The sequence below is a fragment of the Podarcis tiliguerta genome, assembly GCF_965153285.1.
Source record: "Podarcis tiliguerta genome assembly, chromosome: 6".
NCBI lineage: Eukaryota > Metazoa > Chordata > Lepidosauria > Squamata > Lacertidae > Podarcis > Podarcis tiliguerta.
The window spans coordinates 86,983,542-86,997,733 of record NC_139539.1 but is presented as its reverse complement, the minus strand read 5'-3'; the positions used below and the strand labels follow the sequence as shown (position 1 = coordinate 86,997,733).

General features: G+C 46.8%; 1 protein-coding gene across 3 annotated transcripts in view; it reads left to right on the top strand.

The window, feature by feature from the left end:
• The window catches only part of PBX1 (PBX homeobox 1), a 219,423-nt gene that overhangs the window by 168,246 nt on the left and 36,985 nt on the right, over positions 1-14,192 (top strand). For all 3 annotated transcript variants that reach the window (XM_083445358.1, XM_083445359.1, XM_083445357.1), the window contains exon 3: positions 7,938-8,182. In XM_083445358.1, the coding sequence (XP_083301484.1) occupies positions 7,938-8,182 (245 nt within the window). The remainder of the gene's footprint in view (positions 1-7,937; positions 8,183-14,192) is intronic.

The following is a 14,192-nucleotide window of genomic DNA, read 5'->3' as shown; positions in this document are numbered from 1 at the left end:
TCGCCAACAACGGGAGGCATCCCAGAACCTTCCCGGGATTAGAGAGACTGGGGGAGGGGGAGCCACAGGCAGCGGAAGTCTTGGCGGCGGAATTGCAGGAAGTCCACGAGCAGCTTAGGAGGCAGTTAGAGCTTGCAAAGCACGCATACAAACTGCAGGCTGACAAGCACAGGAGGGTTGGTGAAGACATACAGGTGGGAGACTGGGTGTGGTTAGCGGCCCACGCAGTGCCGACCAGGTCCTTAGCTAAGAAGAAACTCGGACATAAGCAGCTAGGACCTTACCTAGTTGAGGCACAGATCAATCCGGTGGCCTTCCGGTTGACACTTCCGGAAGGATCCAGAATGCACCCAGTATTCCATAGGTCGGTGCTCACGCCCTACAAAGCACCTCACCGATTTCAGGCGCAGGGCACAGCACCAGACCAGTATAGGGAGATCCCCCCAAGGAGGGAGTCGCCAAGAAGGGAACCCATCAACCAGGTCACAGAGATTTTGGACTCGAGATGGGGGGCAGAGGGAGTAGAATATTTTCTCGCAAGGGAAGGTACCCCGGCCAGCGCCAACAGTTGGGTGCCGGACTATGCCCTGGACGAGCCTCTCCTCAAAGAGGAGTTTCATGCCTTGTTCCCACACAGGCCCATGCCAGCCGAGTATTTCGACGACTGGCTTTTCACACCCACGCTTTCTACCAGCACGTTCCAGGGATTCACCTCGGACGAAGAACCAGCATTAGAAACACGTTCACCGGAGGGCTCGCCCTCGGGGTTTGCCTCAGACCGCTCGTTTTGGTGGGACAATCGAGGAGAGGAGAGGTGGCTGAGGGGCCCTTGGCAGGCAACGGACCCAGAGGGGAACGAGGGTGAGAGGGACATGGACGTGATGGGGGAGGACGTTGGGTTCGAGCATGGCGGCACGGAGATGGAAGCAGAGGAGAACGAGGTCGGCGAAGACACGGAGGACGAGCCGGATTTCTCTAACTGGATGCACGCCACGGGGGACGAACTGTATCCACCATTCACCCCCACAACGACGGAGCACCCAGCACCCCCGCCGGAGGAAGGGGAGGGGGGAAGGGGGGGCTTCGAGGGGGGATGGATGTCAGGGGTTCAGGAGCAGAGTCACAGGAGAGGGAGGAAACGGAGAGCGAGGGGGAGGAGTCTGAAGGAAATGTCAGCGACGACAGTAGTCCGAGGTCTCTGAGTCTCTCCAGTGACTCGGAGGATTCACAGAAAGGGGCCCCCATGGTCAGGGCAAGGGGAGTGCCCAGGGGGACACCTCGGGAAGAAGGGGCCGGAGGGGACTCAGAGAGTAGCAGCTGGAGATCCGGACCAGCGTCCCCCCCAGAGTGCAGTAGGGGGGAGGAGTCCAAGGCATCGGGATCAGGGAGCGCGCAGGCAGAGGGAGAACGTGAGGCAGGAGTGACCACGCCCTCGTCGGGGAGCGAGGAAACGGTCATCCGGAAAGTTAAACGCGCGCGCGCGCCAAGTTCAAATGTGCAGGAGGGCGGCAAGGTGGGCAGCCCGGGTAAGGAGCCAGGTCCTAAAGCCCGCCGAAGAGAGGGGGAGGAGTCAGAGGGGTCAAGCTCTGCGTCAGAAGAGTCCAGGAGGAATGAGACCCCGGGGGGTAGTAAGACCCAGAGGAAGAGAGAGAGAAGGAAGAGGTGGAGTAAGATTAGAGTCTTGAGCTGGTGCACAGGGGGCGGAGACCCAGACAGAGCTTCGCCGGTCTAAAGTCCAGACGTAGAGCTGGGACGCTGAGACTTGTAAATGGAGACTATTCTTCAATAAAGACTTTGATACTGTACTATCGGCTAGCGTTGGTCCTTGGTGAGCTGGGACCCGGAGCCAGCTCTGACATTATTATTATTATTATTATCATCACCACCACCATCATCATCATCATCATCATCTATAAAGAGGCATGTCATATGTGTCCAATAAGTGTTTGTTTTGCATGAGTTAAAGATATATTGCTCAGTAATAATACTTAGGTTGCCCCATCATGAACTGTTTTGCAAAGATAAATTCATTGTGTGTTTGTTTAGACACATGATAGTTCAGACACTGATTACTTAGATTTTTTTATACGGACAGTATCTCCCTTCTGAAGCCTACTCCAACTTTAGTGTGATTTTTCGGCCAAAGCTCTTTATGAGACAAGCAGGCATCCGATCTCTTTCACGTTTTAATCCTTAGTCTCTCTCCTGTTTTCTTTCCCCATTTCTTCAAAAGGTTTGTAACAGGGTTCACAGGGTGCGTGGTGGACAGGGAAGAGTATTATTTCCCATTGTTATTGCTCCTTTACATCCTATTTAGAGTGTGCACAGGGTGAGTTTTCGTTCTAGTACCCAGATCCCAAATATTGGCATCAGCATTATTTGCATCAGTATTTGCATGCCAGATCCACTCCAGACTAAGCCTGGGAGCAGTAATGGGCCAGAGACAAGAGTGTGGGTTAAATATGGCCATCACCTTATTGGTAAATCCCTGTTTTGGTGTGGCCTTGGGCAAGTATCCATTTATCAAACAGTATCCATCTATCAAACAGTATCATGGATTGGCTGGGTGCAGAGAGTGTTGGGAGGCACCAGTTGGAGAACCCCCAAGGGAGCGCCCATGGGAAGATGGCTCAGAGCCAGGGAATGGGTGGTGGAAAGGTCATATGTAGGGGAAGTTACAGGACTTAGTGAGCAGGACGAGTCGGGGGCAGAGGACAGTTCAGACTCTGAGGCAGGTCATTGTACCGGTTTTATAAATAGGAGTCAAAATCCAAAGAAGTGCTTGAGACAGTTCTCACCAAGGCCTAAGGCATTTCCCTCCCTTTGAACAGATGGAGTCCATGTCGAATTCAATATTGCTTTTGAAATCCCCCTGAGTTTCAATAGTAACTTTCTGTATGAAAAAGGGTAAGGGGAGGACAACAGTTCCAGTGAAACAAATATAAAGCCTCTTGTCCCCAATATATTATGAATTCATTAACATTAGACATTTGACTAGAGTGCTCTTCTGGTTTTTTGCATTGTCATTCATTGATTTTGCTTTGTTTGCTGCCGGGCACAATCACACACACTAAAATGGCATAAAGTTGAGGCATGGATCCTAGATTGCAGCAGCTCTGATTCATCAGATTTCTCACATTTATCTTTGAATCTCAACGTGGTCGTCTAACTAATATCTTCTGTATGCCTGGCAACATTGCTTTATTGTTGCTTTTTGCTTTATTGTCATTGCTTTTTATTTTTATTTCACATTACCTTTCCTGTGTTGGTTTTGAGTCGCCCTCGCATAAGTGAAATTTAATCGCACAAAAAATGCTCAAATCTTTGAAAGGATTTGTGACTTGACCACTATCGCTTTGAAGCAATTTAAGGTATTTAATTTTTGAGTTCTGGAATGCTCCCCCCCCCCACCTTTAAATGTGCTTTCTGCCAAAAGTAATTTAATTATTCAGATTTTCGCACAGGACCGGGGGAAATAGTTCTTTGAAGCGATCTCATGATTGTGAAAGTGCTGCATTGAAATCAGTTGTCTCCATTGCTTTTCTGAGAGTGATCGGTGAGCCAGGGGTATTGAGGTTTAAACCAGAGTGCTTAGCCTTGAAAGACAGGCATGTGGGCCTCTGCTGCGACTGCTCTACCTTGGCGGCTGGCTTGGTCTTTGTGCCTCTGCTGTGCATTGCTCTTTCCTTCCTATACACCAGCTGTTAGCTTCTTGTAACCCCTGTGAGATTGAAGTTGTCCTGGACCAGTCTGAACTACTTTTGTGCTGAAAATTTCTGTTGTGTCTTTTCAACAATTCTGCACCAGTTCAATGCCCCCTCCCCAAGGAGAGGGTTAATCTTTGAGGAATTGGTAAACGCTGATAATTTTATTTTATTTTTTAATCAATAAGTGTTTGCTCTTACTTTAACCAAATGAGCATCTGACTCGAAGCTGGAATCAGCTGTGCATTTTCATTTGGCTCATAGAACCTCTGTTGACGATAAATAAGAGATCCGGCTGAGATGAAAATCTCCCCACACGGTGGTGGACCATTCCCCATCCACACTATCCCCTATAGGGTGGAGGGTATTCAACAGCACTCAAGAACTGGGCAAAGTCTAAGAATTTTCAGAGTGCTGGTGCTTACCTTTAAATTTGATGTGGCCAGAGATCTTTCTTTCCTTTGCCTTCTTTCTTACATTGAAAAAAAGAAAGGCTTACCACAGCTTCAAGCAGTTTTATGAAACAGCATTGATGTAGTGGCCAATGGGGACAGCCGTCTTTCCACTTGCCCAAGAATGTCCCTGGGAATTATTCTACGTCATGATGACATAGGGTCATTCTCAGGGGCATTCTGCTGAAAGCAGCCAAGTTGAAACATGGCTTATTTGGGGGAGAAGAAAGAATGTGGTTTTCGTCACCAACAGTGTCTCTGATAGTTGGTCTTTGGCTGAAGGTATTGTGTGTGTGTGTGTTTTCTGATGGTATAGCATACAAAGTTGGCATTCTGACAGCACAGCAACACACCACCACAAAGTATAAAATTGCTCTGGTAAAGCAGTGAAACTCGGTTACTGTTTATCCTGCTCTGCTGGGGAGGTGGTAGCAATTCCCAGAGCCTCTTCAGGCCAGACCCTGCACATCTCCCAGCTGGGGCTGCCAGCTGAGCTTTGGAAGATGTTGTCTCAGCAAATGACCAGGGTCGTTTGAAGGCTTAAGAAGACTGGTAAGGCCTTCTCTTCTGGTGGCTCCATCCTCCAACCCTTCAAGAGCTCATAACTTATTCTGCAGTCGCATGCTCCAGCACAGCCATGGAACAGGGGTAGCTACATGGGAGTCACCCCCAAAATCTAAGCATGACAAAAGAGCTGCATCTTCAGGCTGAGATGGTAGTAGAATGGCGAGGGTGTCCCATCAGAAGGGTGACTACGAGTCATCTGATTCTGCATCCTCCTTAGAGATGCTGCTGCTGCTGCTGATGATGATGATGATGATGATGATGATTTTATTATTTGTACCGTGCCCATCCGGCTGTGTTTCCCCAACCACTCTGGGTGGCTTACAGCACAAAAAATGTAAAACATTAAACATTAAAAATCCCCCGATACAGGGCTGCCTTCAGATGTCTTCTAAAAGTCAGATAGTTGTTTATTTCCTTGACATGTGATGGGAGGGCGTTCCACAGGGCAGGGCGTTCCACAGGGAGGGCGTTCCACAAGGCAGGCACCGAGAAGGCCCTCTGCCTGATTCCCTGTGACCTCACTTCTCGCAGTGAGGAAACCGCCAGAAGGCCCTCAGAGCTGGACCTCAGAGAGATACTAGGACCCGGCTGCAGGGGACTTGACACAACTTTAATTTGATTAATTTACCAGCAACAGTTCCTTTGTGTTTATCTTTGATGTCTCCTTGGAGAGGTATGAAAGAAAGGTGTTTAAAACAGAAACTGTAAAAAAAAACCCATAACGAAACAAAAAAACACACACAATCTCAATTGACTGTATTGAACAGAAGTCAAAATTCTGCTTAGTGCTAATTTTCTGTTTTTATGACAGTAGAATACCACCATTCAATGGTCAGATATGTAAGGGATGGGCAGATGCATGACACTCTTCCAAAACTGAACAACCAACAAGAAGCGGATTGCAAAAAATTGGGAATGGTTTTCATAATTCACTCCGCAGCACTTTGGCTGTCTGAAGTTTTATCAGATGCAGGGAAGAGAGTGGTGGATTGCTGTTTTACAAAAACAAAGATGCCACTTCAAGGCAGAGTGTGTATCAAGCAATTGTCCTGATTTTTCACAAAAGTTATGCGTAGGTTATGTGACGTTGCTGTCAAGTAAGTAGTTGCTGTTCTGCGCCTTGTGTTGTAGATTTCCATCGCTTTTCTTACTTCAAAAAGTCTGCCTTTTTTAAATTTAAAAAGTGCATTAGCTATTACCATTTACCAGGAGGTTGTGGAAGTGCACTTTTATGGTTGTGCAGTTCCAGCATCTAAACAAATGTGTGAGAGAGCCGTACAACAGTGTGACAGTCTGCACTTGTGGGCACTAGCAGAGAGAGAGAGAGAGAGAGAGAGAGAGAGAGAGAGGATGCAGAGCTGTGCTGATTCAGATCTAGTTACTGACTGTTCTCACCTTGATCACCATACGTTTGTGCAACTCTTGGAAATCTGAACATAAACTACTGCTCCATAATTGTTTTATAACTGGGCTTCCTGCTTTGAAAATACAGCACTGAGCCTTCTTTGCCATAAATGCAGAGCATGTGTAAACAGTCTTCTTGTCTGGTCTTATCATGTGAAGAACATGATGCCCCCAATAACTAAGTGTCCCCTCGAATTGGCCTCACATCCACCTTCCCTGTCACAGCCTCATGTGGCTGACCTGCAAAAGCTGCATATGTGACCGGAATTGGCAACAGCCTACAGGGTCTGGCCAGCCGCACACACAAGGGCATGGCATTTTACTTATTTACTGTTTGAATGCACTGGCTGTAGCTTAACTCTTGTTGTGCCAATTGTAGATGGTTTTGCTTGCGCCAAAGTGGTGGTCTTGCCGTTTATCTGTAGTGCAGGCATGTCTAGCTGTGGGTCACTGTGAGCGGAGCAGCCATCCCTTTCCCCACCCTGTAAATTGCTTTACCCCTTTTAGGTCTCCATTTCTTGAACCCTCCCCAAAATAGCTTCTTTCTCCCCAAAACTATTCTGAAGTGAAGTGAAGAGTTTCATTTTAAAATAAAGTAAATGCCTTTTAAAGACAATACACTGGTGCCTCGCAAGACGAAAAGAATCCGTTCCGTGAGTCTGTTCGTCTAGCGGTTTTTTCGTCTTGCGAAGCAAGCCCATTAGCGGATTAGCGCTATTAGCGGTTTAGCGGCTATTAAAGGCTTAAGGGATTAGCGGATTAGCTGCTAAAAGGCTATTAGCAGCTTAGTGTCTTAGAAAAAGGGGGTGGGGAGCGAAAAAAACCCCCCAGGAATCGCAAGACATTTTCGTCTTGCGAAGCTAGCCCATAGAGAAATTCGTCCTGCGAAGCACCTCCAAAACGGAAAACCCTTTCGTCTAGCGGGTTTTCCGTCTTGCGAGGCTTTCGTCTTGCGGGGCACCACTGTATTATGTTTGTTTGGTTGGTTGGTCGTTTGGTTTGGTCAGTAGACAGAACTATTGGTCTCCTTCAGATGGCCAGGCTTTGTCTAGAGACTTCTAGTTGCTGACAACTTTCAGATGGTTTCCCTGCACCAGAGAACAGCAAAATAATATAATTTATCATTTTTGTGCCTAAATATTAAGCCATATTCATAAAGGAAGATATTTTATTAAAATTATTTGGTACCCTGATCTTCAGCCTTTTATAACAATTTATGAGAAACAACAGCAGAAAACAATAAAATACATAAATATTGTTAAGGCAGACAAAGCAGCAGTGTACATCGTTTTAAAAAGTATATAGTGCAATAAAAAACACCTTGATATATGAGAAAAACAACAATGAGAAGAAACACTTTAGAAACCAGCAGTAATTTAAAAGTGGGCAGCAAATTGGAAGAGTAAAATAAATACTAAAAACAACCGGAAACAACAAAAAGTCTTCAGCAAGTGTCTGAAGGCTAAAAGAGATGGGGAGAAAATTTAACAAAAGTTCTTTACTTGGTGCTGAATGACATCAGCTCAGTGCCAGGTGAATCTCCCTGAGGAGAAAACTCCAAAGCTCGGGGTGCCACCATCAAAACAGCCCTTTCTACGGTCGCCACCCACCTTTCGGTCAAAGTTGGGGATACACAGAGAAGGATCTCTGATGATTACGATACTCAGAAGGGTCCCCACGGGAAAGGGCAGACCTTTGTAGGACTGTAGAGGTTTATATCTTCATTGGAGCCTACTCCTAGATACTTAGGAAGCGGTTGCTATCATTCCGTGTTTTAATCTATGCATTTCATTTTTGTGCTTTCTCACAGTGTTGAGTATTCGAGGGGCTCAGGAGGAGGAACCAACAGACCCACAGCTAATGCGACTGGACAACATGCTTTTAGCAGAAGGGGTAGCAGGCCCTGAAAAAGGAGGGGGTTCAGCCGCTGCGGCTGCCGCAGCCGCAGCATCTGGGGGTGCCGGCTCGGACAATTCTGTGGAGCATTCGGACTACAGAGCAAAACTCTCTCAAATTCGACAGATCTACCACACCGAGTTGGAGAAATATGAGCAGGTACTAATCTTGTGCGTGGCAGTTTCCCGTACCACAGTAGAAGCCAACATAAAATGTTGGACTGCACACACAAAAATCCATGGTCCTATGGATAAGGTGCTGGAGCTGGGTTCGAATTCCACCTTATCCTTGTTCTCAGAGTTTATGCACTCAGCAGAATAAAGCACCAAAGCCATTTTTAGAACAGTACCACTTCATGATGCAGGTGGAAGAGTTTCATACATGGGTAGGCAAACTAAGGCCCAGGGGGCCGGATCTGGCCCAATCGCCTTCTAAATTCGGCCCGCAGATGGTGCAGGAATCAGCGTGTTTTTACATGAGTAGAATGTGTCCTTTTATTTAAAATGCATCTCTGGGTTATTTGTGGGGCATAGGAATTCGTTCATTTATTTATTTTTTTCAAATTATAGTCCGGCCCTCCAAAAGGTCTGAGGGACAGTGGACCGGCCCCCTGCTGAAAAAGTTTGCTGACCCCTGGTTTCATAGATCCAAATTGGGATGCTCTCTATAAACAAAGCTTAATATAGAAAAATAACATTTTTGGGAGGGCTGGTTTGTTTGTTTTTTTATTTATCAAATTTCTATCCTGCCCTTCCTCTCCAAGGACTTGGCTGAATCCTTTTTCTGGAAATGCTGGTTTTCAACATGCAGGGGGATTTGTTTGTGGAGAGCATTCCTACAGGCTGCCTCCTCAACTAGATCCTAAAATGATGCAGCCCAGGAAAAGCTTTGCGGCTAATCATGATAACACATCATCTCACAGGACTACTCTGATGTTGGATTTGATGGTGAAGGATTCTTAAGACAAGCTGTATATGCAAATAATGTTTAGAGAGTTCACATCCCATTAACATTACTGAGTTCCTTCAATGCCGGAATCTCAACTAAAGCATCCATGACAGATGGACGTCCAATCTCTGCTTAAAAACCTCTAAGGATGCTTCATATGAGATTCCGGCAATGCAGAGAATTGGACTAGATGACCCTTAGGTCCCTTCCAACTCTACGATTCTATGATTTCCTTTCAGTCTCCTCCTTCCCAGGCTAAACATACCCAACTCCCTCAACTGGTCTTCATAAGGCTTGGCTTACAGACCCTTGATCATCCTAGTTGCCCTCCTCCTCCTCTGCACACGTTCCAGCTTGTCAACATCCTTCTTAAATTGTGGTGCCCAGAATTGGACACAATATTCCAGGTGTGGTCTGACCAAGGCAGAATGGAGTGCGACTATGACTTCCGTTGATCAGGACACTAGACTTTTGCTGATGCATCCTAGAATATTTAACATATGACAGAGGCCATATCCACTCAATACATTTAAAGCACATGACTTTCCCCAAAGAATGCTGGGAACTGTTAAGCATGCTGGGAATTGTAGCTCTGTGAGTGATAAACTACAGTTCCCATGATTCTTTGGGGGAAGCCATGAAAATGCTATGAATGTACTCTAAATGTATGGTATAGATGTGACCTTCAGAGTAATATGCATATTTCTTTTCTACAATGGAACCTCTAGGAAATTTTTGTGGAACTTCTTCCTCCAACATGTGAACTCCTTGCAGCCTTTTGTGAATTAATCTTAATACATTGTGATGTACAGAACTGTTAAATCCTGAACTGCAGCTGGAAGGGGCAGCATCAGCATGAGTTCTTCCCCGCTCCCTTAGCCTCCAGATCTCAGAAAAGCATGTTATCAAAATACTGTAATATCTGAATAGTACCTGAACATTCCCTTTGCAGTTTTGTCTAATATTTATAGGTGACAAACTCATAGTTCCTGAAAGATTGATTTAAATGTTTAAAGTACTAAATAATACATTTCTGTATTTAGAAGTTAGAAAAGTTGTGCAGCGATTCTAATACAACCTGATCTAGTGGGTTGGAGTCTTTTTTTTGTTTTGTTTTTTTACAGACAAGGATATTCAATGCACACACCTACTCTCCATACCAATGGGATGCGGGTGGCGCTGTGGGTAAAAGCCTCAGCACCTAGGGCTTGCCGATCGAAAGGTCGGTGGTTCGAATCCCCGCGGCGGGGTGCGCTCCCGTTGCTCGGTCCCAGCACCTGCCAACCTAGCAGTTCGAAAGCACCCCCGGGTGCAAGTAGATAAATAGGGACCGCTTACTGGCGGGAAGGTAAACGGCGTTCCGTGTGTGCTGCGCTGGCTCGCCAGATGCAGCTTGTCACGCTGGCCACGTGACCCGGAAGTGTCTTCGGACAGCGCTGGCCCCCGGCCTCTTTGAGTGAGATGGGTGCACAACCCTAGAGTCTGTCAAGACTGGCCCGTACGGGCAGGGTACCTTTACCTTTACCTTACTCTCCATACCACAGAAATCCATGTGCGCAAGGGATTTCCATAAATTCGTTTGTGCATAAGACACTGACCAGGGGCAGCATTCCTGAATTTTCTCTTGCAAAGATCACCTTCAAGCTGGTTTCATCTTTTTCCATCTCAGCTGATTTTTTAAAGGATTCCCAAGATGAATTGTAGCAATCACAAGACCTATTCACTGCACCAAAGATATGCCCTAAAGCCACTGTTGTCACTTTATATTTTTAAAACGCTAATGAATTGACTAGACAGGAAAAACTCCCTCCTCTGTTGAGAGTGGGTTTCTTTTAGATTTCCCTCCTTTTTCTGGAAATTACAGGATATTCACTAAAAATGCCCTCTAAGGGTGGAATTCAGTGTTGTGCTATGATGAACATTCTATTTGCACAAGCATTTCATCTTGCCGGCTGGAGCGATCACCACTAGAGAGATCTTCCCCTAGCACTCTCCCAACACACCAGGGCCAGCTCACCCATGATGCAAGGAGAGGTGGCTGCCAGGGCATCAGATGCCAGGGCATCAGATCCGGACGTCACTATTTCTTCCACCCTTGTTCCTGTTGTAGAGGGAGATCTTCCCTTGCCCCTTCTTCCCTGGCAGGAAGAGGCTGTGCCATTTTGGGTCCACTTCAGGTCCTTTAAAATCTTCCCAGGTTTGGCCTCTGGGCTTGGCAAATTTGGGAAAAGAACTTGGGAGCAACAGGGACAAGAAAGGCTTGTCATTCCCCTAGCGATAGCGAGGAAGAAATAAATATATGGAAACTAGCTTTCTCTGTAGATCAGCTCCATGGTTTGCCTCTTTCTCATAAGACAGAGTAGTGAGCAAACTTCGGTCCTATTCCAACTATACCCAGGATGGCACCCAGTTTCCTTTCTAACAAAGGGCAGGAATGTAAATAAAAGAGATCAGCAGTAATCCTACCTTTGTCTCTCGACAGGACTTACCCAGACAGACACCCTCACCCAGCTGGGGGTTCTTGTTACTCCTACTATGCTGCTCCATAGAGCCCAGGGGTTGGCAAGGTTTTCCTTGCCTGGGCCGGTTCACTCCAGCTGAGATCCCTCTGTGGGCCGGATTGCGTGCACAGCTGCGATTCCCGGTGTCTGAGCATGTGCAGACGTGATTTCCGGCACCGCAGAAGCGAGTCCCTGCACCATGCTGCACCAGTTTAGTGCAGCACGCAGGGACTTGCCACAGCTCGGTTCGGGGGCAGCTCGTGGGCCAGTTAAACGGCCCCCGTGAGACACTTCTGGCCCATGGGCCTTAGGTTGCCTACCCTTGATAGAGCCCTCATATTGTGTGAGCCTGGCTGTGGGGGTGCCCGACCAGCAACTGAATGGAAAACCATCCTCTTCCAGGTGTGGCGAGCTCTCTCCTTCAGTCTCACAGCCCTAGAAATGCAGGGGGAGAGCAGTTCAGATAGGCTGGCTTGTGCAAGGAGCCAATCTGCCTGGAGCCTTTGTAGGACTTGGGGAATAAGAATCTCTTTACTGCCCATTCGTTAGTCTTTGCCTTTAGGCCATATATGTTTGCATCACATGCCTCCTCGTATCATATCTCCACCTGACAGAGGGAAAGGAAGACTCCATAGAATCATAGAGTTGGAAGACACCACAAGGGCCATCGAGTCCAACCCCCTGCCAAGCAGGAACCACCATCAGACCACTCCTGACATATGGTTGTCAAGCCTCTGCTTAAAGACCTCCAAAGAAGGAGACTCCACCACACTCCTTGGCAGCAAATTCCACTGCCGAACAGCTCTTACTGTCAGGAAGTTCTTCCTAATGTTTAGGTGGAATCTTCTTTCTTGTAGTTTGGATCCATTGCTCCGTGTCCGCTTCTCTGGAGCAGCAGAAAACAACCTTTCTCCCTCCTCTATATGACATCCTTTTATATATTTGAACATGGCTATCATATCACCCCTTAACCTCCTCTTCTCCAGGCTAAACATGCCCAGCTCCCTTAGCCGTTCCTCATAAGGCATCGTTTCCAGGCCTTTGACCATTTTGGTTGCCCTCCTCTGGACAGTTTGTCAGTGTCCTCCTTGAACTGTGGTGCCCAGAACTGGACACAGTACTCCAGGTGACGTCTGACCAGAGCAGAATACAGTGGCACTATTACTTCCCTTGATCTAGATGCTATACTCCTATTGATGCAGCCCAGAATTGATACGGCCAGTGAAGAAACTGACATTAAGAATCCTCTGTCAAATTAACATTGTGGTCAGTCATCAAGAACAGGGCCCTCCAGAAACTTGGTGTACGAGCTTCTGGCAGCAAGATGCCTTTGGCACGTCTAATTTCAGTTATTACCTGTTTGCCCTTTCATGTCAGGGATCCTGATGTGCTCTACAACCCTGCTGCTTTGGCTCTAATTATTATCCTTGTTAACACACAGGCGGAAAACTTGCTGAAAGTAAGTGTCATGTTTTGTATTTGCAATGAGTTGATTCGTGTCATCCCCAAACCTGTGATAACTCACCCGCTCTTATCACCGGCTGCCAAAGTTTGGGCTGGCGTTAGTAACTGTCAGAGATTCCATTTCTATCAGAGGTGACCAGTGGGATTGTCAAGAAATAAATGCACAAGACTGCTCAGCAGCAAACCCATTTGTGCATGTTTGTCGGAGGCAACTGAGGTGCTAATGGGGGTTGGGGGCTGTCCTCCTCCCAGTTGTGGTCTCCTAAGCCACCACTGTTTGCTAGGTGCCACTCGTCAGCTCCAGCTCTTGCCCTGGAAGGTGCATCCCTGAACCTATTGGGCTGCATCACCCCCAGTGCTCATGGCTACCAGGGTGGCAGAACAATTATTTTCTTTGGCCTGCTTCTATAAGGATCCCTGATCTATGACTCACTTCTAGGCCAGTTCTACACATGAAACAGAATGCAGCGATAGGAATCATAGGTGACATTTTTTGAATTCTGGTCCATGTAAAAAGTTTCCTGCAGATTAATAACAACAACAACAACAACAACAACAACAACAATTTATTATTTATACCCAGCCCATCTGGCTGAGTTTCCCCAGCCACTCTGGGCGGCTTCCAATCAAGTGTTAAAAACAATACAGCATTAAATATTAAAAACTTCCCTAAACAGGGCTTCCAACAGATGTCTTTTAAAGATAGGATAGCTGCTTATTTTCTTCACATCTGAAGGGAGGGCGTTCCACAGGGCGGGTGCCACTACCGAGAAGGCCCTCTGTCTGGTTCCCTGTAACCTCACTTCTCGCAATGAGGAAACCGCCAGAAGGCCCTCGGTGCTAGATCTCAGTGTCCGGGCTGAACGATGGGGGTGGAGACGCTCCTTCAGGTATACAGGACCGAGGCCGTTTAGGGCTTTAAAGGTCAGCACCAAAACTTTGAATTGTGCTCGGAAACGTACTGGGAGATAAATAAATAAATACCCTACACACATCACAAAGAAATGCTCTGGCCCAGCCTATCTATTTTCCAGTTTTGACACAAATACGTTCACTGAGCTTACCCTGTAGCCAGAAGATACAAATCACAATTTTTGCCCACAGACAGACGTATTAAAACTTTTATTTACAAATTTGTTTGTTGATTGTGTAAGAATTGCATACTCGTCGAGGGCCCTGATCTGTGTTTCTGCATGAGTTGATGATATGGGAACATGTCCTGATCTGAAGGGGATTTGTAGAGAGATTCAGGGGAC